The 27,896-nt window shown below is 39.8% G+C and overlaps 1 protein-coding gene across 7 annotated transcripts in view; it reads left to right on the top strand.

Annotated features, from left to right (window-relative positions):
• The window catches only part of LOC133618481 (receptor-type tyrosine-protein phosphatase mu-like), a 580,372-nt gene that overhangs the window by 177,639 nt on the left and 374,837 nt on the right, over positions 1-27,896 (top strand). For all 7 annotated transcript variants that reach the window (XM_072915241.1, XM_061978877.2, XM_061978875.2 and 4 more), the window contains exons 3-4: positions 12,926-13,200; positions 26,910-26,988. In XM_072915241.1, coding sequence (XP_072771342.1) covers positions 12,926-13,200; positions 26,910-26,988 — 354 coding nt within the window. The remainder of the gene's footprint in view (positions 1-12,925; positions 13,201-26,909; positions 26,989-27,896) is intronic.

Here is a 27,896-nt window from a genome sequence, read left to right as displayed (position 1 = left end):
TTGATGACACAGCTTTGCAACAGTTGATATTCTAGTTTCAAGCATGTTTTACTCAATATAGGTCATCAAATCTCAGCAACAAGCTATAATATCTTACTGAGATCATTTAGGACTAAAACACTTAAAACAAGTAAAACACTCTAAGATAAAATCTGCTTAGTGAGAAGAATTATTTTATCAGACAGAAAATGAGCAAATATCACCCTTATTTGAGATATTTATTCTTACTTAGATTTCAGTTTTTGCAGTGTGCTATGTATATGTGAGTATTCCTTGTCTCTAGTCTATGCTAAGTGTTAGCCTTAGCGTCCAGTGCGATCGGCACGTTTTCCCCCTGACTTGTTTTCCGTTTTTGGTACTTTCGACAATAAATCATGTTCCTACCTGCACGCCTTGTCCGGAGTCTGCATCCCCCGGGAACCCCGCAGTAAGCTGCGACCTCCCTGCCGTGACACAAGTAACAATGCAGACTCCCGGCATTAGTGTCTAAACAACTAAGATATAGTATTAAAATTAAACATAAAGGATGCGCTGTCCTCGCACAAAGATCACTACCCGACAGTGTCGACTTGATACAGACTGAGGTGTAGTGAACTCTGGCGATGTCACATAAACCGGAAGTGAAGCAAAGTGATGAAACAAAAATGGAGCTGTTTGGCCACAGTACCCACCAATATGTTTGGAGGAGAAAATCCCAGGAACATCAGACCTACCGTCAAGCATGGTGGTGGTAATATTATGCGCTTGGCCTGTTTTGCTGCCAATGGAACTGGTGCTTTACAGAGAGTAAATGGGACAATGAAAAAGGAGGATTACCTCCAAATTCTTCAGGACAACCTAAAATCATCAGCCCGGAGGTTGGGTCTTAGGCGCAGTTGGGTGTTCCAACAGGACAATGACCCCAAACACACGTCAAAAGTGGTAAAGGAATGGCTAAATCAGAATAGAATTAAGGTTTTAGAATGGCCTCCCCAAAGTCCTGACGTGTGGACAATGCTGAAGAAACAAGTCCATGTCAGAAAACCAACACATTTAGCTGAACTGCACCAAATTTGTCAAGAGGAGTGGTCAAAAATTCAACCAGAAGCTTGTGGATGGAAACCAAAAGCGCCTTATTGCAGTGAAACTTGCCCAGGGACATGTAAGCAAATATTAAATGATTTATTTTATTTATTTTTTTATTCTTTGTTTTTGTCATAAAAAAATGCAATCATGTGTGCTTACGGACTGTATCCCTTGCAGACTGTATTGATATATGTTGATATATAATGTAGGAACCAGAATATTAATTACAGAAAGAAACATGGGGGAGGGAGGTTTTTTGGGTTGGTGCACTAATTGTAAGTGTATCTTGTGTTTTTTATGTTGATTTAATTTAAAAACATCCATCCATTTTCTACCGCTTATTCCCTTTGGGGTCGCGGGGGGCGCTGGAGCCTATCTCAACAAATCAATTAAAAAAAAAAAAAAAAAAAAAATATATATATATATATATATATATATATATATATATATATATATATATATATATATATATATATTAGAGATGCGCGGTTTGCGGGCACAACCGCGGAGTCCACGGATTATCCGCGGATCGGGCGGATGAAATTTAAAAAAATTACATTTTATCCGCGGGTCGGGTCGGGTCGGGTGGTTGAAGTAAAAAAAAATTAGATTTTAAATAGATTCAGGCGGGTGGCAGTTAAACCAATTGGGAAATATATATACATAGTTAAATGTTGTTACCCACATACGAAAAACGAGCAGGCACCTGCAGCATATGCCACAACAGAAGAAAAAAAAAGAAAAGAGATGGACACTTTTACGGAGCGGAGAAGGGACGCCTCGTCGGGGTCCGGGACCGAGGCCCCTTCCCCCGAGAGGGCCCCACCGGGAGCCGTAGCTGAGGCGATCCGCGAGAAGGGCCCGACGCACGTCCAGGGTCACCAGCGCGCCCACCGCACCGACACCCCGCCTCGTCCGCCTTCGCCGCGGCCGGCGTCACGCGCAGCAGGTAAGCAGCTTACCTGCCCGCCACCCCCGTGGCCGGGGGCTCGTAACAGGGGTCACTCCGCGCGCTCCGCCCGCGCAGCTTATCTGCCCGCCACCCCTGTTGCCGGGGGCGCGTAACAGGGGTCACTCCGCGCGCAGTGCGCTCACGAAAGGGGTGGGGCTCACCCTGGTTGATATAGACAGCAGCTAGGACGGTGGCCACGGAAGTTGGAACCCGCTAAGGAGTGTGTAACAACCCACCTGCCGAATCAACTAGCCCTGAAAATGGATGGCGCTGGAGCGTCGGGCCCATATACCCGGCCGTTGCCGGCAGCGAGACGCGCTTGGAGGTGCGCTCAGCGCGGCTCCCATATGATTGCGCACTGGTGTGCGTCTGGGTCGTGACAGCGTGGCACGCGAATGTCTGTGCTGCATTGGATCAGTCTCCTTTCTTTAACAGGCAAAAGCTTTATAACCTCACTAATGCCTTGCATCGTCTATATTAGATATATAACAACGGGCGGGTGCGGGCGGGTGCGGGCGGATGCGGTTCTGATCAAATGTTAGATCGGGTGGATTGCGGATGGTTGACGACTTTCTGATGCGGTTGCGGATGAAATAATTGCCTATCCGCGCATCTCTAATATATATATATATATATATATATATATATATATATATATATATATATATATATATATATATATATATATATATATATATATATATATATATATATTATTTTTATTTTTTTTAATTCTTGTGTGGCCCGGTACCAATCGATTCACGGACCGGTAGTACCAAAAATGATTACTTTAAAAAAGTAGTTTTATACTTGTGAGTGTTAATGACACAGCTTTGCAACAGTTGATATTCTAGTTTCAAGCATGTTTTACTCAATATAGGTCATCAAATCTCAGCAACAAGCTGTAATATCTTACTGAGATCATTTAGGACCAAAACCCTTAAAACAAGTAAAACACTCTAACATAAAATCTGCTTAGTGAGAAGAATTATCTTATCAGACAGAAAATTAGCAAATATCACCCTTATTTGAGATATTTAATCTTACTTAGATTTCAGTTTTTGCAGTGTATTCTCTATTCTTAATACTTTCTGTAAGATTCACTGAACAACGTCCACACTGCAAAAAGTCAAGCACCGTATTTTTCGGAGTATAAGTCGCACCGGAGTATAAGTCGCACCTGCCGAAAATGCATAATAAAGAAGGAAAAAAACATATATAAGTCGCACTGGAGCCCAGCCAAACTATGAAAAAAAAAGAGACTTATAATCCGAAAATTACGGTATTCAAAAACAAGAAAAAATAATAACAAATAAAATTAAAAAAAATAATAATAATTTTAGTTGAACTAAGCAAAATTATCTGCCAATAGAACAAGAACATTTGGCTTGTCAAGACTTTCTAAAACAAGTAAAATTAGCTAACCTCAATGAACCCGAAAATATCTTAAAATAAGTATATTCTCACTAATATCAAGTGCACTTTTCTTGGTAGAAAAAAAATGGGACCTTTTTTGCTCAATATGTTGAAAAATATTCTTAAATAAGTAAATGCTAGTGCCATTATCTTGACATAATGATAAGCGCTCGGCATCATGATTTTTTTTTTTTTCATGCATGAAGTAAGAAATTATTTGAAAAAGTAGTTTTATACTTGTGAGTGTTGATGACACAGCTTTGCAACAGTTGATGTTCTAGTTTCAAGCATGTTTTACTCAATATAGGTCATCAAATCTCAGCAACAAGCTGTAATATCTTACTGAGATCATTTAGGACCAAAACCCTTAAAACAAGTAAAACACTCTAACATAAAATCTGCTTAGTGAGAAGAATTATTTTATCAGACAGAAAATAAGCAAATATCACCCTTATTTGAGATATTTCATCTTACTTAGATTTCAGTTTTTGCAGTGTATTCTCTATTCTTAAAGGGGAACATTATCACCAGACCTATGTAAGCGTCAATATATACCTTGATGTTTCAGAAAAAAGACCATATATTTTTTTAACCGATTTCCGAACTCTAAATGGGTGAATTTTGGCGAATTAAAGGCCTTTCTATTACATCGGGAAGCAATCCGCCATTTTCTCAAACACCGAGTCAAATCAGCTCTGTTATTTTCCGTTTTTTCGACTGTTTTCCGTACCTTGGAGACATCATGCCTCGTCGGTGTGTTGTCGGAGGGTGTAACAACACGAACAGGGACGGATTCAAGTTGCACCAGTGGCCCAAAGATGCAAAAGTGGCAAAAGATTGGACGTTTGTTCCGCACACTTTACCGACGAAAGCTATGCTACGACAGAGATGGCAAGAATGTGTGGATATCCTGCGACACTCAAAGCAGATGCATTTCCAACGATAAAGTCAAAGAAATCTGCCGCCAGACCCACATTGAATCTGCCGGAGTGTGTGAGCAATTCACGGACAAAGGACCTCGGTAGCACGGCAAGCAATGGCGGCAGTTTGTTCCCGCAGACGAGCGAGCTAAACCCCCTGGATGTCTTGGCTCACACCGTCCCTTATGCCACAGAAGATGATCAAGAGAAGAATATCGACCCTAGCTTCCCTGGCCTGCTGACATCAACTCCAAAACTGGACAGATCAGCTTTCAGGAAAAGAGCGCGGATGAGGGTATGTCTACAGAATATATTAATTGATGAAAATTGGGCTGTCTGCACTCTCAAAGTGCATGTTGTTGCCAAATGTATTTCATATGCTGTAAACCTAGTTCATAGTTGTTAGTTTCCTTTAATGCCAAACAAACACATACCAATCGTTGGTTAGAAGGCGATCGCCGAATTCGTCCTCGCTTTCTCCCGTGTCGCTGGCTGTCGTGTCGTTTTCGTCGGTTTCGCTTGCATACGGTTCAAACCGATATGGCTCAATAGCTTCAGTTTCTTCTTCAATTTCGTTTTCGCTACCTGCCTCCACACTACAACCATCCGTTTCAATACATTCGTAATCTGTTGAATCGCTTAAGCCGCTGAAATCCGAGTCTGAATCCGAGCTAATGTCGCTATAGCTTGCTGTTCTATGCGCCATGTTTGTTTGTATTGGCATCACTATGTGACGTCACAGGAAAATGGACGGGTGTATATTGTCACGACTTGGACTATGGAGTTTTTGTTTTCCCAAGATGCAAGAGAATTTGGATCGGACATGGCTTGAAGGTGGGTACATGATTTATTTATTATTATCAAAAAAGGAATAAACGAAAGTCGCGCACAATGGCGGAGAACAAACTATGAAATGAAAACAAAACTTGCACAAAGGCAGAAACTGAACACGAAATAAAAACACTTACTGTGGCATGGGACCGTGAACAGGGCTTGAAACGAGGGGATAGCAGGTTTAGAAAAGATATGACACCAGGACGAACAACAGAAAATGAAAAGCTTAAATAACACAGACATGATTAACAACAGGTGCGTGACTCAAAACAGGTGCGTGACATGACAGGTGAAACTAATGGGTAACTATGGTGACAAAACAAAACAAAAGTGCACAAAAAGTCCAAAAACAAAACAGAACATGACTAACACAAAAACATGATCACACAGACATGACATTTATAGCGATGGTTAAAATCAGGCACTTTGAAGCTTTTTTTTAGGGATATTGCGTGATGGGTAAAATTTTGAAAAAAACTTCGAAAAATAAAATAAGCCACTGGGAACTGATTTTTAATGGTTTTAACCCTCCTGAAATTGTGATAATGTTCCCCTTTAATACTTTCAATAAGATTCCCTGAACAACGTCCATAGCGTAACCCGTCGTGTTGTTATTATTCATCGGCACGGTGTTTCGAAAAAAAAGCATCTTGGAGAGACGTGTTATTTTTGCTGCCTGGTTGACAAAGCAAAAGGCTTTGCTGAGCAAGAAGCAAATTGAGTGAATAGTCAACCGCTTCCATCTTTGACTTTGCAACATGAGCCGCAACTCCGCGATTCATCAAGTAGCCATTAGCGCGCCTCGCCGTCACGCTAAGAGATGTTGACACCCGTGAGCAGATGGCTGGATGTTATTAAAGAAACATCAATGACACCTGATGCGGGTTGGACAAACACCTCAAAGTCAGCACCTCCTCTCAGATGCGTGCTCAACTAACCTCCACTTTTTAATCAGACAGTAATGTATGAAAAAAAAGCTGTGCAGTTCAGGACAACGAGCCTCGCCGGTGGGATCATAAAGCCTCCGTCGTAAAAATAGAAAATTACAATGTGAGGCATTTCCAAGAAGATGCAAGCCAGAGCCATTGTTGCCGTTTTTGCTCCAGAGTGCAGGCAGCCTCACTCATTAGCAGCATTTAGCAGCATCGCTTCCACCGGTGCGCCAACCTTCCCCAATAGCAGATGGCCGTTCCACCTCCCATCTCCTGGGCCACGCTGCACCTGTTGCATAACTTATTCATCAAAGTCTCCCTTTTTTTTTTTTTTTTTTTAAACAAAATAAAACTAAAATCTTTCAACCGTTGGTTGTCATGGAAATGGCTCTTGCAGCTCAGAAGAGACATTCTTTTAATGCCACAATTTATTCACCTCCATTAAAACAAAGCATCCATTGAAGAGGAAAAAAAAGAGTCACCAGCACTCAAGAGGCATAATACACTCAAATGCACAAAAAGAGTAATAGTAGTCTTGTGATGCCTTGGCGTATGTGCACTGCAAAAACTGAAATCTAAGTAAGATTAAGTATCTCAAATAAGGGTGATATTTGCTTATTTTCTGTCTGATAAGATAATTCTTCTCACTAAGCAGATTTTATGTTAGAGTGTTTTACTTGTTTTAAGTGTTTTGGTCCCAAATGATCTCAGTAAGATATTACAGCTTGTAGCTGAGATGTGATGACCTATATTGAGTAAAACATGCTTGAAACTAGAATATTAACTGTTGCAAAGCAGTGTCATCAACACTCACAAGTATAAAACTACTTTTTTAAAGTAATAATTTCTTATTTCAAGCATGAAAAAAAATCATGATTTTGACACAATTGTGTCTCATAATTAAAACAGATGACAGCCAAATGGACTTTGCTGTTTTATTTTCAATGAAACAATAGAAAACACGTACTCATATTAGGGATGTCCCGATCCGATATTTGGATCGGATCGGGCGCCGATATTAGCCAAAAAATGCGTATCGGCAAGGCATGGGAAAATGCCGATCCAGATCCAGTTTCAAAAAAACTCCGGTCCGTATTTTCCAACGTACCTATTTAAATAATACATTCCACTTTTTTGCTGCTCCCTAATTTCCGTTCCGCATTTTCCAGCACACTTTCAACACATCCACAGGTCTGTGGATTCTCACGCAGTTGCTTTTAGCTGCTGGCATTACACGACAGGCTCTTCTCACTCTTTCCTGTGTCTCCCTCTCACAGACAGCAAGCGCACCTTCTTACACACGTCACATACTGTCACGTCATACGTCACATACGTATACGTCCTCCCTGAGCAGAGAGGTAGCAGCATGGCTAACGTTAGCTGTGATGCTAGCGCAGCCGTGTGATCAACGTTCTCTCTAAGGTGCGCGCCTGCGCAATTACGCACTGCTCAAGCGTCCTCTGCGCACGGCAAATCTATGCCACGCACAACATCAAATAAAAAAATAAGCGCATAACAATTTTCGACACATGGACACGACAGAGAAAATTGTTCATCATTGTTCAAATATTGTGACGTCTGTCGAGACGCTTATCTCCATTCGGTGCCACACGCCCACACCATCAAAATGCCGAGGCAAAAATTTCCAGATCAACACCGTATGAAAAAATTTGTGATTTTTTTACTTGTGATTTCCTTCTCTGCATGAAAGTTTAAAAGTAGCATATATTAATGCAGTATGAAGAAGAATGTTTTAATGTAGACATGCAAGCCTTGAAAGAAAATTTTGAAAATCAAGACTACATTTCCTGCAAATGGGTGCATTTCTACCCTATATTTTAACTTTAGATTTATTCTCATATCAAACTCTTTTGACTGTCTTTTTGACACTTATATCCGGCGCCCCCCTCCACACCCAGGATTATAAATAATGTAAATAATTCAATGTGATTATCTTGTGTGATGACTGTATTATGATGATAGTATATATCTGATAGTATATATCTGTATCATGAATCAATTTAAGTGGACCACGACTTAAACAAGTTGAAAAACTTTTTCGGGTGTTACCATTTAGTGGTCAATTGTACGGAATATGTACTTCACTGTGCAACCTACTAATAAAAGTCTCAATCAATCAATCAAAACACATAGAATCATCATACTGCTGTGATTATATGCATCAAGTGTTCATTCAAGGCTAAGGCAAAATATCAAGATATATATCGTGTATCGCAATATGGCCTTAAAATATCACAATATTAAAAAAAGGCCATATCGCCCAGCCCTAGTTCAATGATGCCATTTCTGTTTGTCATGTATAATTTTGTCTATTTTGTGTTTATCCTTGAATAAACAGGTCAGTTTCTTGTTACCAACCATTGTGTATTATTCAAACTCCCCTAATTCAGCTGGCTAGTTGTTATCAAGAGTACTAAAACCCTTTTCAACATGATTCTGACAACTAAGTATTAATGTTCGTGTTGGAGGAGTTGTGAATTAGGTACACCTGCAGTCTGCAGGTGTATCTAATGTTGTGTCCCTGCAGTCATTCACAACTCCTCCAACACCAACATTATTGTTTTTGCACTTTTTGGCTTCTTATGAAATCATTTTTTAAAATAGATTCAATCTTGCACGTGGAAAGTTTAAGTGTGGGCTTTAGTTGATATAACAATTCTACGGCGGGGGTGCAGGAGGCGAGCCTCACACAGTGCGTCTTTTGCAGCCGTTTTATGATCGCTCAGCACAAGAAACACTTTACACACATACAGTTGTTGACAAAATACACTGTACAATTATATACCTCAGCTAACTAAACTATGGAAATGTATAATATAGTTCATATAGCAATACGGTCTCACTGCACAGCAGGCCAGCAGTTAGCCGAGTCATTGCGCAATCCATGTTGCGGCACTGAGTGACGTGCCTCAACTGGCTGCTGTTCACCGCACCGTCTCTTCTCAGTATTTGAACGGCAAATGTGAAAATTCAGCGATTTTGAATAAAAATAATCTAAAACTGGTGAAGTTAAATGGAAAATAACTTTATAGTATACTCACTGGATACATATAACAATTTAATTTTTTTCTTTTTCTTTTTACATTATTTTTCTTTCCATGATGGCAGGTGAGGCCCCGCCTCACCTGCTTCTAGTGACTGCACGTCACTGATTGGTTCGTGACTGTGCTGTCATGGAAAAGGCTTACTGAAATGTGCGGGGTGTGGGTCCTGCATGAAGGGTATACCCCGAGGCTCGGGGAAGCAGTGTCAGTTGTAATAGGAAGAGTCAAGCAACAGAACCTTCAGATGTAAAAGATGTCGCCAGACTTATTGTGCCACCTGAAAGGAAGTCACCGTTATTAATACATATGCTCGGCACCAGAAAAACAAACTCTAGGAGGCCCGCTCTGTCACTCCCTTCTCCGCCTTCTCCTCGCCTACCGTTTCATCGTGTAAACATGACAGCGCTCCCCCCCACAGCTCGTTATCTCCAGTCGGAGACAGATGGAATTGGTGAGCATTACGAGCGTGCCACAACAAGACAAGCGGGCGACTCATTGACTGAACAAATAGGCTATTGTGAGAGAGCGGCGGGCGACACGCTCGCAGACCGAGGCGGCTGATACACTTCATGACGCCCGCCCCTTTTAGTCTCGCTGTTGTGGCCAGATGTTGACTTTAATGACGGAAGTTCACATCGGATTCTTCGTACGCGGCAGAGCAGGGAGATTCCCCTCGCCGGAAATCCGTATTTCAATCCCTTCCCGCATACGGTTTATTCCCACTGCCTCCTCTGTTGGTGACCCAGAATTATCGTAGTGACAAATGTGACCCAACATTATTGAGCACAGAAACAAAACCAGGGGCTTCTGCGGGTCGTTAAAAATCATTAGAAATGCAGTAATTGGATTTTGCGACAAATGGCATTAAAAAGCAATACATTGGATGTATAGAGGTATTAAAATGTGTTCATTAGAGATGTCCGATAATATCTATGTCTATGTAATATCGGAAATTATCGGTATCGGTTTTTTATTATCGGTATCAACATAAAAAACACAAGACAATTAGTGCACCAACCCAAAAAACCTCCCTCCCCCATTTACACTCATTCACACAAAAGGGTTGTTTCTTTCTGTTATTAATATTCTGGTTCCTACATTATATATCAATATATATCAATACAGTCTGCAAGGGATACAGTCCGTAAGCACACATGATTGTGCGTGCTGCTGGTCCACTAATAGTACTAACCTTTAAAGGCCTACTGAAACCCACTACTACCGACCACGCAGTCTGATAGTTTATACGTCAATGATGAAATCTTAACATTGCAACACATGCCGATACGGCCGGGTTAGCTTACTAAAGTGCAATTTTAAATTTCGCACGAAATATCCTGCTGAAAACGTCTCGGTATGATGACGTCAGCGCGTGACGTCACGGATTGTAGAGGACATTTTGGGACAGCATGGTGGCCAGCTATTAAGTCGTCTGTTTTCATCGCAAAATTCCACAGTATTCTGGACATCTGTGTTAGTGAATCTTTTGCAATTTGTTCAATGAACAATGGAGACAGCAAAGAAGAAAGCTGTAGGTGGGAAGCGGTGTATTGCGGCCGACTTCAGCAACACAAACACGGCCGGTATTTCATTGTTTACATTCCCGGAAGATGACAGTCAATCTTTACCATTGGCCTGTGGAGAACTGGGACAATAGATACTCTTACCAGGAGGACTTTGAGTTGGATGCGCAGACGCGGTACCGCGAGTACGCATGCAGCTGCGGCTTCCAAACATTTGATCGCTTGCCCGTACGTGCGTGCCGCTATGTGCATGTCACGTACGTAACTTTGGGGACTTTGGGGAAATATATGTGCTGTTTGAACTTTGGGGAGGTGAACGCTACTGTGGGGTGTGGGATTGAGTGTGTTGTGCGGGTGTTTGAGTTGTATTGGCGGGTTATATGGACGGGAGGGGGGAGGTGTTTGTTATGCGGGATTAATTTGTGGCATATTAAATATAAGCCTGGTTGTGTTGTGGCTAATAGAGTATATATATGTCTTGTGTTTATTTACTGTTTTAGTCATTCCCAGCTGAATATCAGGTCCCACCCGCCTCTCGCAGCATCTTCCCTATCTGATATTATCGGCCGATAAATGCGTTAAAATATAATATCGGAAATTATTGGTATAGTTTTTTTTATTATCGTTATCGTTTTTTTTTTTTTTTTTTTTTTTTTTTTTTTTTTTTTTTAATTAAATCAACATAAAAAACACAAGATACACTTACAATTAGTGCACCAACCCAAAAAAACCTCCCTCCCCCATTTACACTCATTCACACAAAAGGGTTGTTTCTTTCTGTTATTAATATTCTGGTTCCTACATTATATATCAATATATATCAATACAGTCTGCAAGGGATACAGTCCATAAGCACACATGATTGTGCGTGCTGCTGGTCCACTAATAGTACTAACCTTTAACAGTTAATTTGACTCATTTTCATTAATTACTAGATTCTATGCAACTGTTTTTATATTGTTTTACTTTCCTTTTTATTCACGAAAATGTTTTTAATTTATTTATCTTATTTTATTTTATTATTATTTTTTAACAGTATCTTATCTTCACCATACCTGGTTGTCCAAATTAGGCATAATAATGTGTTAGTTCCACGACTGTATATATCGGTTGATATCGGTATCGGTATTTAAAGAGTTGGACAATATCGGAATGTTGGATATCGGCAAAAAGCCATTATCGGACATCCCCAGTGTATATATGTATATGTGTGTGTGTATATATATATATATATATATATATATATATATATATATATATATATATATATATATATATATATATATATATTCATACATATATATTCCTCGCGCACTAATTGACTTAAAGAGTGCACTTGCTGCATGTCACGTTATCGATGGTAAAATGCATTTTTAGACAATATGATTTGCCTGAGTGGCTAGGAGACGGTAGAAAATGGACTAGTAAGGACAAATGTAAAAAATAATAATAATACAAAAAAATATATATTGTCGGAGGCAGATATTTACATATATCCGTATTTAAGTGTTACTTCTTTATTTTCATAATCATATTACAAAACAGCTAGTGTTTTTCTTCCAATCGTGGTCTTTTGGTTGTCTGCAAATACTGTGTGCTAACCTTGACTTTGGAATGTAAGGAGGAGAGATACTCCTTCTTCTTATCTGTTCTTGTGTCCAGCTGCGGAGGACATTGGGCATGTGTTTGGGCTGGAAAGACAAGACAACGAGGGTGGGAGGGAGAGAGACTTTATAGAAGAGAAGGTTTCCATAGTTTAGATCAGACCATCTTAGCTGCGCGATTGAATGTTCTATGCTGGACTGGTCTCATTATATTTCCAGAGCTTTGGAGATAAAATTACAAAATACCTATTCTGTCTCTGGTGGTTCTTCTACTCAGCTTTCAGTGTCATAAAAGAGCTTGGGAGCGACCAGAAACTTGAATTCCCTGGGAGGAACAACTGGTCCAAACGCAACAATATATATATTTTTTTAACTTGGGACTTCCCGCGGGCCGAATTTTGGACGCTGGGGGGCCGTATCCGGTCCACGGGCCGTAGTTTGGGGACCCCTGTCTTATAGGATGCTGAGTTCATCTTGTAGTCTGATGTCGACTCACTGTATTCTCCCGTGCTACAGTACGTCACATTTTTTGGCTGATTCTAATTGCCGCCATGCTTACTTTGAGTCTATGCAATTGCTTTATATTCAAGGTCAATTGTCGTCCATTGTCGCAGGTTCCGCCTTCATGATGGTCAACACGTCGGGACGTTTCTCCGGACAGAAGGCCTTACTGCTGACCCCCCAGCTGAGGGAGAACGACACCCACTGCGTTATTTTTCACTACTACATCGGCGGCAGGGACAACAGCCATCCGGGCCACCTTAACATCTACATCAAGGAGAACAACAGTCCCATGGGGATGCCCGTTTGGAACATGTCCGGCCCGGCGTCCCGCTCCTGGGCTCAGGTGGAGCTGGCCGTCAGCACCTACTGGCCCAACTTCTACCAGGTGAGGAATGTGCAGAATACGGCTATTTATTACTGCTTCGCAACCAAACAAAGCTTCTTTGAGGAGGTCCCAAACAATGGCGGCTCATTCAGAGCACCATGTATTGATTAGTGAGGCGACCTCCCGTATCCATGGTAATCTGTTCCTTCTCTCCTCCATCTCCCATTCTCTCAAGCTCATTTTCGCTTACCAGTGCACAGTGTTGCCGGCTGATTTCACACTCGCCTGGCTATTAGTCTCGTTCCCCGGGTCCACCAAATGTTAATTGATGCAGAGAGACACCTTTACCTCCAAACCGGGGCTGTGAATTATTTCATTATGGCCTGGCGGAGCAAGTGGTGGGTGGTAGTGGTGGTTCATCGTGCCCTCAAACCGAAGCCAGCCTGGTTAACAAGGGACACTGCTGAGTTTTCTCACTGCTGAACACGAGAGAGGAAAGGCACTTAACGAGAGGTGCACGGAACCAGAGAGACTGTGGAGAGTCTCCGGAAAAAAAAAGAAAAGCCTGACCACTGTAAGACAAATGAATGCAAAGCCAGTGTGGTCAAATGCTTTCACTTCGGGGCTCCCTCGAGATTGAATCTCGCTCTAATAACGATGGTTGTAGTGCACTGCAAAAAGTCAGTGTTCAAAAACAAGAAAAAAAAAATACAAAAATTATTATTTGAACTAAGCAAAATTATCTGAAAATTCGGCTTGTCAAGACTTTCCAAAACAAGTAAAATGAGCTAACCTCAATGAACCCAAAAATACCTTAAAATAAGTATATTCTCACTAATATCAAGTGCACTTTTCTTGGTAGAAAAAAAGAGACATTTTTGCTCATATATGTTGAAAAATATTCTTAAAGGGGAACATTATCACAATTTCAGAATGGTTAAAACCATTAAAAATCAGTTCCCAGTGGCTTATTATATTTTTCGAAGTTTTTTTCAAAATTTTACCCATCACGCAATATCCCTAAAAAAAGCTTCAAAGTGCCTGATTTTAGCCATCGTTATATACACCCGTCCATTTTCCTGTGACGTCACACAGTGATGCCAATACAAACAAACATGGCGGATTCAGACTCGGATTTCAGCGGCTTAAGCGATTCAACAGATTACGCATGTATTGAAACGGATGGTTGTAGTGTGGAGGCAGGTAGCGAAAACGAAATTGAAGAAGAAACTGAAGCTATTGAGCCATATCGGTTTGAACCGTATGCAAGCGAAAACGACGAAAACGACACGACAGCCAGCGACACGGGAGAAAGCGAGGACGAATTCGGCGATCGCCTTCTAACCAACGATTGGTATGTGTTTGTTTGGCATTAAAGGAAACTAACAACTATGAACTAGGTTTACAGCATATGAAATACATTTGGCAACAACATGCACTTTGAGAGTGCAGACAGCCCAATTTTCATCAATTAATATATTCTGTAGACATACCCTCATGTCAGCAGGCCAGGGAAGCTAGGGTCGATATTCTTCTCTTGATCATCTTCGGTGGCATAAGGGACGGTGTGAACCAAGACATCCAGGGGGTTTAGCTCGCTCATCTGCGAGAACAAACTGCCGCCATTGCTTGCCGTGCTACCGAGGTCCTTTGTCCCTGAATTGCTCACACACTCCAGCAGATTCAATGGGGGTCTGGCGGCAGATTTCTTTGACTTTATCGTTGGAAATGCATCTGCTTTGAGTGTCGCAGGATATCCACACATTCTTGCCATCTCTGTCGTAGCATAGCTTTCGTCGGTAAAGTGTGCGGAACAAACGTCCAATTTCTTGCCACTTTCGCATCTTTGGGCCACTGGTGCAACTTGAATCCGTCCCTGTTCGTGTTGTTACACCCTCCGACAACACACCGACGAGGCCTGATGTCTCCAAGGTACGGAAAACAGTCGAAAAAACGGAAAATAACAGAGCTGATTTGACTCGGTGTTTGAGAAAATGGCGGATTGCTTCCCGATGTGACGTCACGTTGTGACGTCATCGCTCCGAGAGCGAATATTTAATTCGCCAAAATTCACCCATTTAGAGTTCGGAAAACGGTTAAAAAATATATGGTCTTTTTTCTGCAACATTAAGGTATATATTGACGCTTACATAGGTCTGGTGATAATGTTCCCCTTTAAAATAAGTATATTCTCACTAATAACAAGTGCACTTTTCTTGGTAGAAAAAAAAAAAAGACACCTTTTTGCTATATATGTTGAAAAATATTCTTAAATTAAGTAAATGCTAGTGCCATTATTAGAGATGTCCGATAATGGCTTTTTTTTTGCCGATATTCCGATATTGTCCAACTCTTAATTACCGATTCCGATATCAACCGATACCGATTGCGTGCCAGCCCAGTCACATAATATCTACAGCTTTTCACACACACACACAAGTGAATGCCACGCATACTTGGTCAACGGCCATACAGGTCACACTGAGGGTGACCGTATAAACAACTTTAACACTGTTCCAAATATGCGCCACACTGTGAACCCACACCAAACAAGAATAACACATTTCGGGAGAACATCCGCACCATAACACAACACAAAAACAACAGAACAAATACCCAGAATCCCTTGCAGCACTAACTCTTCCGGGACGCTACAATTTACATCCCCCACCCAACCCCGCCCACCTCAACCTCCTCATGCTCTCACGTCCCAAATTCCAAGCTGCTGTTTTGAGGCATGTTAAAAAAAATATTGCACTTTGTGACTTCAATAATAAATATGGCAGTGCCATGTTGGCATTTTTTTTTTCCATAACTTGAGTTGATTTATTTTGGAAAACCTTGTTACATTGTTTAATGCATCCAACAAAATTAGGCATAATAATGTGTTAATTCCACGACTGTATATATCGGCATCGGTTGATATCGTAATCGGTAATTAAGAGTTGGACAATATCGGATATCGGCAAAAAAGCCATTATCGGACATCTCTAAAAAATAGCTATGGTTCTTGTCAACTTTTGCATTTTAACTACGAGCATACTTGCCAACCTTGAGACCTCCGATTTTGGGAGGTAGCAGGGGTGTATATTGTAGCGTCCTGGAAGAGTTAGTGCTGCAAGGGGTTCTGGGTATTTGTTCTGTTGTGTTTATGTTGTGTTACGGTGCGGGTGTTCTCCCGAAATGTGTTTGTCATTCTTGTTTGGTGTGGGTTCACAGTGTGGCGCATATTTGTAACAGTGTTAAAGTTGTTTATACGGCCACCCCCAGTGTGATCTGTATGGCTATTGATCAAGTATGCTTTGCATTCACTCATGTGTGTGTAAAAGCCGCATATATTATGTGACTGGGCCGGCACGCTGTTTGTATGGAGGAAAAGCGGACGTGACGACAGGTTATAGAGGACGCTAAAGGCAGTGCCTTTAAGGCACGCCCTCGATATTGTTGTCCGGGTGGAAATCGGGAGAAATTTGGGAGAATGGTTGCCCCGGGAGATTTTCGGGAGGGGCACTGAAATTCCGGAGGTTTGGCAAGTACGATTACAAGATGAACGCTGGTTTGTCGTTATGAATCAAGCAAACGGTAAATTGTAAGATAGTACTTTTGCATCTGCTGTATCGCCGCGTGCACTTGCAAAGGCTAATGATCTGTTCACTCCAACCCGCAGCGAGACGGAGAAAGCTGGAAAGTGTCCCTAATTAAGAGCACCACACTAATTATAGGCGTCTTTAATTGCCTGCTAACCTACACAATTGTCAAAGGGAAGCCACCTGATTCTTAATTATTTTTTAATTGCCTGTAAGCCTTTGTCATCATGCGCCTTTCTTTTTTTCTTTTTTTTTTTAGAAATAATTACTTTTGTGTGGGTCATCCTGAGAAGTTTTAATATTTTTTTTACTCCACACTATGTAAGGGAAGCATCATGCATGCAGCAACGCACTGCAAAAAGTCAGTGTTCAAAAACAACAGCAAAAAATACAAAAATGAGGGGTATTTTATTTGAATTAAGCAAAATTATCTGCCAATAGTGTCATGACTTGGTCCTGGGTGTTTGCTTTTCCGGAATGCAACAGAAAGTTGGCTCGGGCGAGACGGGAATGTAAGTACATTTTTTATTTTAACACTATATATCAAAAGGAACAAACTAAAGGCGCGCACAAGGGCGGAAGTCCAAAACTTGACTATAAACACAAAACTTGCACAAGGGCAGAAACTATGAACAATTAAACAAAACTTGCAAACTATGGCATGAATAAAGAAAACTTACTTGGACATGTCATGAAGTGCGCAGAGGTTAACCGAGTGTGACAGGGGTATGAAGAGCATAAATGTGGGATGTCGTCAGAACGACAAACTGAAAACAATGAACTTAAATACTACAGACATGATTAACGAAAACAGGTGCGTGACTCAAAACGTGAAACAGGTGCGTGACGTGACAGGTGAAAACTAATGGTTGCTATGGTGACAAAACAAAAGTGCACAAAAAGTCCAAAAACAAAACCGAAGATGACCAAAACAAAAACATGATCACACAGACATGACAAATAGAACCAGAAAATTCGACAAGACTTTCCAAAACAAGTAAAATTAGCTATCCTCAATTAACCCAAAAATACCTTAAAATAAGTATATTCTCACTAATAACAAGTGCACTTTTCTTGGTAGAAAAAAAGAGAACTTTTTGCTCAATGTGTTGAAAAATATTCTTAAATTAAGTAAATTAAGTAAATCAATGATATGCGCTCGGCATTACATTTCTTGAAACCAGAAAACTTATACTAAACAGTAATTTATTGTTCTTAATGGAAAGGCAACCGCTTGTTACTCTCGGGGTCTCCTAGCCGCTCAGGCAAATCATATTGTCTAAAAATGCATTTTTCCATCGATAACATGACATCATCGCGCCAAGTGCGTGCTCTTTCAGTCAATTAGTGCGCATGTATACATATATATATATTTTTTTTTATTGTAATTTTGAAGAATTTATCTGAATGTAATGTGCATGAACTATTTCTGTTCAAAATTGTTTGAAATGTTAAATGTTTAAATATTAACTGTCAGTTTACTGTACTGTGCAAACTGTACTACTATATAAGTACATATTTTGTATTGTTTCATTGAAAATAAAACAGCAAAGTCCATTTGGCTGTCATCTGTTTTAATTATGAGACACAATTGTGTCAAAGTCCTGATTTTTTATTACATGCTTGAAGTAAGAAATTATTACTTTAAAAAAGTAGTAGTTATATATATATATATTAAAAAATAAATAAATAATAATAATAATAATTTAAGAATATTTTTCAACATATTGAGCAAAAAGGTCTCTCTTTTTTTTCTACCAAGAAAAGTGCACTTGTTATTAGTGAGAATATACTTATTTTAAGGTATTTTTGGGTTCATTGAAGTTAGCCAATTGTACTTGTTTTGGAGAGTCTCGACAAGCCGAATTTTCTTGTTCTATTGGCAGATAATTTTGCTTAATTCAAGTAAAATACCCCTCATTTTTGTATTTTTTTTCTTGTTTTTGAACACTGACTTTTTGCAGTGTACGTACTTTCTATTGTTTCATTGAAAATAAAACAGCAAAGTCCGTTTGGCTGTCATCTGTTTTAATTATGAGACACAATTGTGTCAAAGTCATGATTTTTTTTTTTTTCATGCTTGAAATAAGAAATGATTACTTTAAAAAAAACGTTTTATACTTGTGAGTGTTGATGACACAGCTTTGCAACAGTTGATATTCTAGTTTCAAGCATGTTTTACTCAATATAGGTCATCAAATCTCAGCAACAAGCTGTAATATCTTACTGAGATCATTTAGGACCAAAACCTTTAAAACAAGTAAAACACAAAATCTGCTTAGTGAGAAGAATTATCTTATCAGACAGAAAATAAGCAAATATCACCCTTATTTGAGATATTTAATCTTACTTAGATATCAGTTTTTGCAGTGCGTGAGTAAAAAAAAGCCAAATGTCCTCATCTGTCTTGATTCCAATACAGTAGTGGCGACGGCAGAGCTAATCAATCCTGCTGTAATGTACTACTTAGCCACCTCCCTCGGGGACAAGACCGGCGCGCCGACGGCGGTGTGGAGTGTTTGCCTGCTGCCTGTCCCTCCGACAAACGAGGAGGCTGAACTTTCTGATGACAACGCCACTGCGTGCGTCCCGCGTGTATACGTCGGCTCCGCGGGTCAGGCCCAATTACGCCAGGCGCTATCATTGACGGCGGGAATCAATTATATGGCAGCTATTAGAATGCCTGACTGATGTCTGTGTGCACAAACAAAGGATTTCAATTAGGCAGTGGGGTCCAGTTCATTTGTCTGGTGGCGATATACGAAGTGCTTAGCCTTTTAATTTTCTTCAAATTAGCCTGTAATGAGGCCATAATTGTCAGCCGGGATATTCGCTTTCATATTCGGCGTGACACAAAAAAAGGCATTAATAATTAGACAGCCTTATCTGAAGGCATCCTGCCTCCCTGATGACAATGGGAAGTGTCTCCGCCTACACATTTCAAGGCTACAAAAGGAATCTATGAGACGTGCGGCAAAGCCTCGGCGTGCAGCAGGGCGACACTTGAGGCTTGACACGGTAATGCAGGCACATGGATGGCAACACCTGCGTAAAATAACATTCTTATATGTATGGAGCCCTGCTATGTACAAACCCCGTTTCCATATGAGTTGGGAAATTGTGTTAGATGTAAATACAAACGGAATACAATGATTTGCAAATCCTTTTCAACCCATATTCAATTGAATATGCTACAAAGACAAGATATTTGATTTTTTTTTTTTTGCAAATTATAATTAACTTAGAATTTCATGGCTGCAACACGTGCCAACGTAGTTGGGAAAGGGCATGTTCACCACTGTGTTACATCACCTTTTCTTTTAACAACACTCAATAAACGATTGGGAACGGAGGAAACTAATTGTTGAAGCTTTGAAAGTGGAATTCTTTCCCATTCTTGTTTTATGTAGAGCTTCAGTCGTTCAACAGTCCGGGGTCTCCGCTGTCGTATTTTACGCTTCATAATGCGCCACACATTTTCGATGGGAGACAGGTCTGGACTGCAGGCGGGGCCAGGAAAGTACCCGCACTCTTTTTTTTTACGAAGCCACGCTGTTGTAACACGTGCTGAATGTGGCTTGGCATCGTCTTGCTGAAATAAGCAGGGGCGTCCATGAAAAAGACGGCGCTTAGATGGCAGCATATGTTGTTCCAAAACCTGTATGTACCTTTCAGCATTAATGGTGCCTTCACAGATGTGTAAGTTACCCATGCCTTGGGCACTAATGCACCCCCATACCATCACAGATGCTGGCTTTTGAACTTTGCGTCAATAACAGTCTGGATAGTTCGCTTCCCCTTTGGAAGCGAATATTTCCAAACACAATTTGAAATGTGGACTCGTCAGACCACAGAACACCTTTCCACTTTGCATGAGTCCATCTTAGATGATCTCGGGCCCAGCAAAGCCGGCGGCGTTTCTGGGTGTTGTTGATAAATGGCTTTTGCTTTGCATAGTAGAGCTTTAACTTGCACTTACAGATGTAGCGACCAACTGTATTTAGTGACAGTGGTTTTCTGAAGTGTTCCTGAGCCCATGTGGTGATATCCTTTAGAGATTGATGTCGGTTTTTGATACAGTGTCGTCTGAGGGATCGAAGGTCACGGTCATTCAATGTTGGTTTCCGGCTTTGCCGCTTACGTGGAGTGATTTCTCCAGATTCTCTGAACCTTTTGATGATATTATGAACCGTAGATGTTGAAATCCCTAAATTTCTTGCAATTGCACTTTGAGAAACGTTGTTCTTAAACTGTTTGACTATTTGCTCACGCAGTTGTGGACAAAGGGGTGTACCTCGCCCCATCCTTTCTTGTGAAAGACTGAGCATTTTGTGGGAAGCTGTTTTTATACCCAATCATGGCACTTACCTGTTCCCAATTAGCCTGTTCACCTGTGGGATGTTCCAAATAAGTGTTTGATGAGCATTCCTCAACTTTATCAGTATTTATTGCCACCTTTCCCAACTTCTTTGTCACGTGTTGCTGGCATCAAATTCTAAAGTTAATGATTATTTGCAAAAAAAAAAAAAAGTTTATCAGTTTGAACATCAAATATGTTGTCTTTGTAGCATATTCAACTGAATATGGGTTGAAAAGGATTTGCAAATCATTGTATTCCGTTTATATTTACATCTAACACAATTTCCCAACTCATATGGAAACGGGGTTTGTATAACATGACATGTGCAGCGAGGGACCGCATCATGCTATTTTTTTTTTTTTAATTCCTTTTCATTTTATACCACACTGCAGACCAGCAAGTAAATAACTGACATTCTGCCGGGACACACCCTCTGACACGGCTGTTCACCGTTTGTTTTAGCAGACGCCAGCCTGGGGCTCAGAAAGGAGGTCATGCTCGTCCAACACTTGTACTTTATTTGGACTGGAGAAACAACAGCTGTGCAAATGCTACAGTAGGCCTGGGCAATATAGCCTCAAATAAAATCTCTCTTTTTTGTGTTTTTTTTTACAAAAAAGTCCATAATTTTTTTTACCTACTTTTTAAAGAAATTAATACAAATGGCAGAGATGATTCAAAACTAGTTTTGCTTTTATTTGATCAAAAATTAGTACCGTATTTTTCGGACTATAAGTCGCAGTTTTTTTCATAGTTTGGCCGGGGGTGCGACTTATACTCAGGGGCGACTTATGTGTGAAATTATTAACACATTAGCGTAAAATATCAAATAATATTATTTAGCTCATTCACGTAAGAGACTAGACCAGGGGTCGGCAACCCAAAATGTTGAAAGAGCCATATTGGACCAAAAATACAAAAACTAATCTGTCTGGAGCCGCAAAAAAATAAAAGCCATATTACATACAGATAGTGTGTCATGAGATATAAATTGAATTAAGAGGACTGAAAGGAAACTAAATGAGCTCAAATATAGCTACAAATGAGGCATAATGATGCAATATGTACATATAGCTAGCCTAAATAGCATGTTAGCATCGATTAGCTTGCAGTCATGCAGTGACCAAATATGTCTGATTAGCACTCCACACAAGTCAATAACATCAACAAAACTCACCTTTCATGCACAACGTTAAAAGTTTGGTGGACAAAATGAGACAGAAAAAAAGAAGTGGCATAAAACACGTCCTAGAAAGTCGGAGAAAGTTATACATGTAAACAAACTACGGTGAGTTCAAGGACCGCCAAAATTAGTAGGACAAATCGGCGCTCGCCAAATACTCGAATCAGTGAAGCATGTTTAATATAAACAGTGTGCTTTATAACAATTAGGGAGGCTTGTGTCATGTTTGTCCTCCTACAGAAACCATATTAAAACAAAAAATAGATTTTTTTCCCCTCATCTTTTTCCATTTTTCATACATTTTTTAAAAAGCTCCAGAGAGCCACTAGGGCGCCGCTAAAGAGCCGCATGCGGCTCTAGAGCCGCGGGTTGCCGACCCCTGGACTAGACGTATAAGATTTCATGGGATTTAGCGATTAGGAGTGACAGATTGTTTGGTAAACGTATAGCATGTTCTATATGTTATAGTTATTTGAATGACTCTTACCATAATATGTTGCGTTAACATACCAGTTGGTTATTTATGCCTCATATAACGTACACTTATTCAGCCTGTTGTTCACTATTCTTTATTTATTTTAAATTGCCTTTCAAATGTCTATTCTTGGTGTTGGCTTTTATCAAATACATTTCCCTCAAAAAATGTGACTTATACTCCAGTGCGACTTATATATGTTTTTTCCTTCTTTATTATGCATTTTCGGCCGGTGCGACTTATACTCCGGAGCGACTTATACTCCGAACATTACGGTAATCATATTACAGGCATATCCTTGACAGCTATTTGGGTGCAGGCTTATACTCCGGCTTATACTCCGGAGCGATTTATACTCCGAAAAATACGGTAGTTTGAAATGACACTGCATCTTACTGTATTTTCTATTAAGCTGGTTCTTTTTAGAACAGATATAAATTGGACTTGAAAATAACTTCTTTTTTTTTTCATTACATTTTTATTGACATCCAGCATCATACATTCTTATCCATTACTATCCGAAATGTCAAACTTTTTTTTTTTTAATATCCCAACAATGCCACCCCCCCCCCCCAAAAAAGAAAGAAACAGCAGGAAAACTAAATAATAATAATATTTACAGATAAATCTATTAAATAAAGAAAAAATAAATAATAATAATAAATTATTCATAACAATAATAATCAGAAATAAAATAAAAGAATAGAAACAGTTAATAATAATATATATATATATATATATATATATATATATATATATATATATATATATATATATATATATATATATATATATATATATATATATATATATATATATATATATATATAAGTTAATTAAAGTTATAGTACCAATGATTGTCACACACACACTAGGTGTGGCAAAATTATTCTCTGCATTTGACCCATCACCCTTGATCACCCCCTGGGAGGTGAGGGAAGCAGTGAGCAGCAGTGGTGGCCGCGCCCGGGAATAATTTTTGGTGATTTAACCCCCAATTCCAACCCTCGATGCTGAGTGCCAAGGGAGAATGTATGATTTCTTGGCCATTCTTCAGAGAATTTGAATGATAACACAAAAACCTTTCTTCCACTCATGCTTAATGGTTGTGTGAAGCTATTTATTGGCAAACAACTGTTTACTCTTTTTTAATCAAAATGACACAAGAAAGTACCCAAATTACCCTGATCAAAAGTTTACATACCCCAGTGACTTTGATCTGATAACATGCACAAAAGTTGACACAAACAGGTTTGAATGGCTAATCAAGGTTCCAATCCTCACCTGTGACCTGTTTGTTTGTAATTAATGTGTGTGTATAAAAGGTCAGAGAGTTTCTGGGCTTCTGACAGACCATTGCATCTTTCATCCAGTGCTGCACAGATGTTTCTGGATTCTGAGTCATGGGGAAGGCAAAATAATTGTCAAAGGATCTGCGAGAAAAGATAATTGAACTGCATAAAACAGGAAAGGGGTATAAAAAGATCTCCTAGGAATTGGGAATGCCAATCAGGAGTGTTCAAACGCTGATTAAGAAGTGGAAAATGAGGGATTCAGGTAGACCAGCAAAGATTTCAGCCACAACTGCCAGGAAAATTGTTCGAGATGCAAAGAAAAATCCACAAATAACTTCAGCTGAAATACAGGACTCTCTGAAAAATTGCGGTGTGGCTGTTTCAAGATGCACAATAAGGAGGCACTTGAAGAAAAATGGGCTGCATGGTCGAGTCGCCAGAAGAAAGCCATTCCTGTGCAAATGTCACAAAGTATCCCGCTTACATTACGCCAAACAGCACAGAGACAAGCCTCAAAATGTGACGCCCCAACCCCCCCCCTATTCTTTATTTATTTTAAATTGCCTTTCAAATGTCTATTCTTGGTGTTGGGTTTTATCAAATAAATTTCCCCAAAAAATGCGACTTATACTCCAGTGCGTTTTATATATGTTTTTTTCCTTCTTTATTATGCATTTTCGGCAGGTGCGACTTATACTCCGGTGCGACTTATACTCCGAAAAATACAGTATATATACAGTAATCCTTTTTTTTTGTGCGGCTCCAGACAAGTTTTATTTTTTATTTTTTGGTCCAATATGGCTCTTTCAACGTTTTGGGTTGCCGACCGCTGATTTATATTGATGACATAAACACGATGTCACACGTGGTATGCCACCCCTCTGACTTCTTCCAATACAAGGTGTCACTTGTGAACCGAAAGAAGCGCTTCCTGATAAAAACACAGTTTTGTGCTTCACAGTCAAATGATACAACAGCTGTATCGGTCACATGATCTTTTTTAAAGTAACACACAAATCGAGGTTTGAGGGACACACTATCACTCCCTGTGTTGCATAATGCATCAACAGTACAACTTACGCAACGTGTCACTTGTTTAGCCTCGTTCTTCGGTCCTCCAGTGATAATAATACCTGATTTAAGATACTAAGAAAAGCAGTTAGAGTGTTGGGTACGAGAGGATAAGACGGCACAGACATCAAGGGCGTAGTATAGTTTATGTTTTATTATATATATATGTATATATATATATATATATATATATATATATATATACACCGTATTTTTCGGACTATAAGTCGCAGTTTTTTTCATAGTTTGGCCGGGCTCCAGTGCGACTTATATATGTTTTTTTCCTTTATAGTATAAGTAAGTCGCGACTTACACTCCGAAAAATACGGTATATATATATATATATATATATATATATATATATATATGTCTTAATAAGGTTATCCAAAAAATAGTGCTCGATGCCGTAGTAGAGCGCAATATATGTATGTGTGGGAAAAAAAATCACAAGACTATTTCATCTCTACAGGCCTGTTTCATGAGGGGGGGTTCCCTCAATCATCAGGAGATTTTAATGGGAGCATTCACATACCATGGATTATATAGGGCACAGAGTGGGTGGGTACCCACCCACTCTGGAGCCCGGCCAAACTATGAAAAAAACTGCGACTTATAGTCCGAAAAATACGGTATATATATATATATATATATATATATATATATATATATATATATATATAAACTATGAAAAAAACTGCGACTTATAGTCCGAAAAATACGGTATATATATATATATATATATATATATATATATATATATATATATATATAGATATATATATATATATATATATATATATATATATATCTATATATATATATATATATATATATATATATATATATATATATATATATATATATACCGTATTTTTCGGACTATAAGTCACAGTTTTTTTCATAGTTTGGCCGGGCTCCAGTGCAATATACAATTTACAATATATATAATAACAAACCATAATATAAATAAACTAGGGAAATGGAGTGTGACAAAATCCAAGGGTGTGTATGGTGTGCGACTATGTGTAGGAATTAATGAGTGTTACCAGGAGTGTTGAGCGAGAGGTGAGGAAGTCCAGGGGGGAACCAGACAAGCTCGGAGGTCCGTGAGCAGGCAGGGAATCGGGCCGATAGACAGGTGTCAAAAGGTCCGTGTCCAGGCGGGAGGTCGAGATCCAAGAGGGGCAGCCAGAGAACCAGAGAGGAACGACAGGGAAGACGAGACACACAGCCCGTCACGCGGGAACGGGGATTTGCTGCAGGAACGACACGACACAAGACAACGCACAATAAAACACGGAGGAGAAAACACAGAAAGAGCGGGATTGCATAGAGCATTGTTATACGGATTACTGTACACGACAGGTAGTTACGTTCTGGCCCGGAACGCAGTTCTGCACTGCATTGAAATAGCCGATTGCAAAAATTTGCCGATTGATTGGTGCATCTTTACATTAAAAATATGTGTATAACTTAGAATGCAAAAACAAAGTGTCCAGTTAAAAAACAACAACTATAAATTCAGCCAATAGCAAAGTTCTGCCTACAATGTTTTCTATAAAGCAGCATGGACGATAAAGAGACGAGACAAGAAATAAGATTTATTGACGTTACTCTCCTTAAAATAGCTTATAGACTTAATGCTGGGTTGATCTTATTAAGGCTGAAATGCAATGGAAGTATTTCATGTCGAAAAGCACCCATCAGCTTGGACTTACTGCGAAAATAATGCAATTGTCCTGCAGCACTCAGGTATCCTCCGTCCAATGCGTCATATTTTATGGTCTTCTCCCCTCAGATTGTGGTTGAGGCCGTAACCTCCGGGCAGCACGGCTTGCTGGCCATCAAAGACGTCCTGGTCCAAGGCCACCAGTGCAGTAAGTCTTCCCTTTTTTTTTTCTCCACATCAAAAAGTCATTGTCCCTTCCAAGACACCCTTGCAAATGTACATTGTTGTTGTTGTCAAGGCCCACTCTTCAAACAAAGGGCATTGGAAAACGTTCTCCTGGTCGCTGCCCTGAAGATTTATGAGCTTCTGGTTGATGCTCAGGATGTTGCAGAGTTACAAGGAGGGGAACAAGTGGAATGAAAAACAAATAGCATGCATGTTCAGTAAAGCCTGTCAGGTCATCAGGTCATTTTTACTGTAAGCTTACTTATTTTCAATTCATTTCTACATGCACAAGCATGAATGCCAATTCTGACCATCTCATGCAATATACTGCATGAGATCACTTTCCATTAGAGACGTTCGATATTCCGATATTGTCCAACTCTAAATTACCGATTCCGATATCAACCGATACCGATATATACAGTCGTGGAATTAACTCATTATTATGCCTAATTTTGTTGCGATGCCCCGCTGGATGCATTAAACAATGTAACTTTACCATAAATTGATTAACGTGGACCCCGACTTAAACAAGTTGAAAAACTTATTGGGGTGTTACCATTTAGTGGTCAATTGTACGGAATATGTACTGTACTGTGCAATCTACTAATACAAGTTTCAATCAATCAATCAATCAAAAACAAGGTTTTCCAAAATAAGAGAACAACTTCAACTCAAGCTAAGGAAAAAAGTGCCAACATGGCACTGCCAAATTTATTATTGAAGTCACGGGGGTGTATATTGTAGCGTCCCGGAAGAGTTAGTGCTGCAAGGGGATTCTGGGTATTTGTTCTGTTGTGTTTATGTTGTGTTACGGTGCGGATGTTCTCCCGAAATGTGTGTGTCATTCTTGTTTGGTGTGGGTTCACAGTGTGGCGCATATTTGTAACA

Source organism: Nerophis lumbriciformis, linkage group LG19 (assembly GCF_033978685.3).
Source record: "Nerophis lumbriciformis linkage group LG19, RoL_Nlum_v2.1, whole genome shotgun sequence".
Classification (NCBI taxonomy): Eukaryota; Metazoa; Chordata; class Actinopteri; order Syngnathiformes; family Syngnathidae; genus Nerophis; species Nerophis lumbriciformis.
This window is presented reverse-complemented; position numbering and strand designations above follow the sequence as displayed.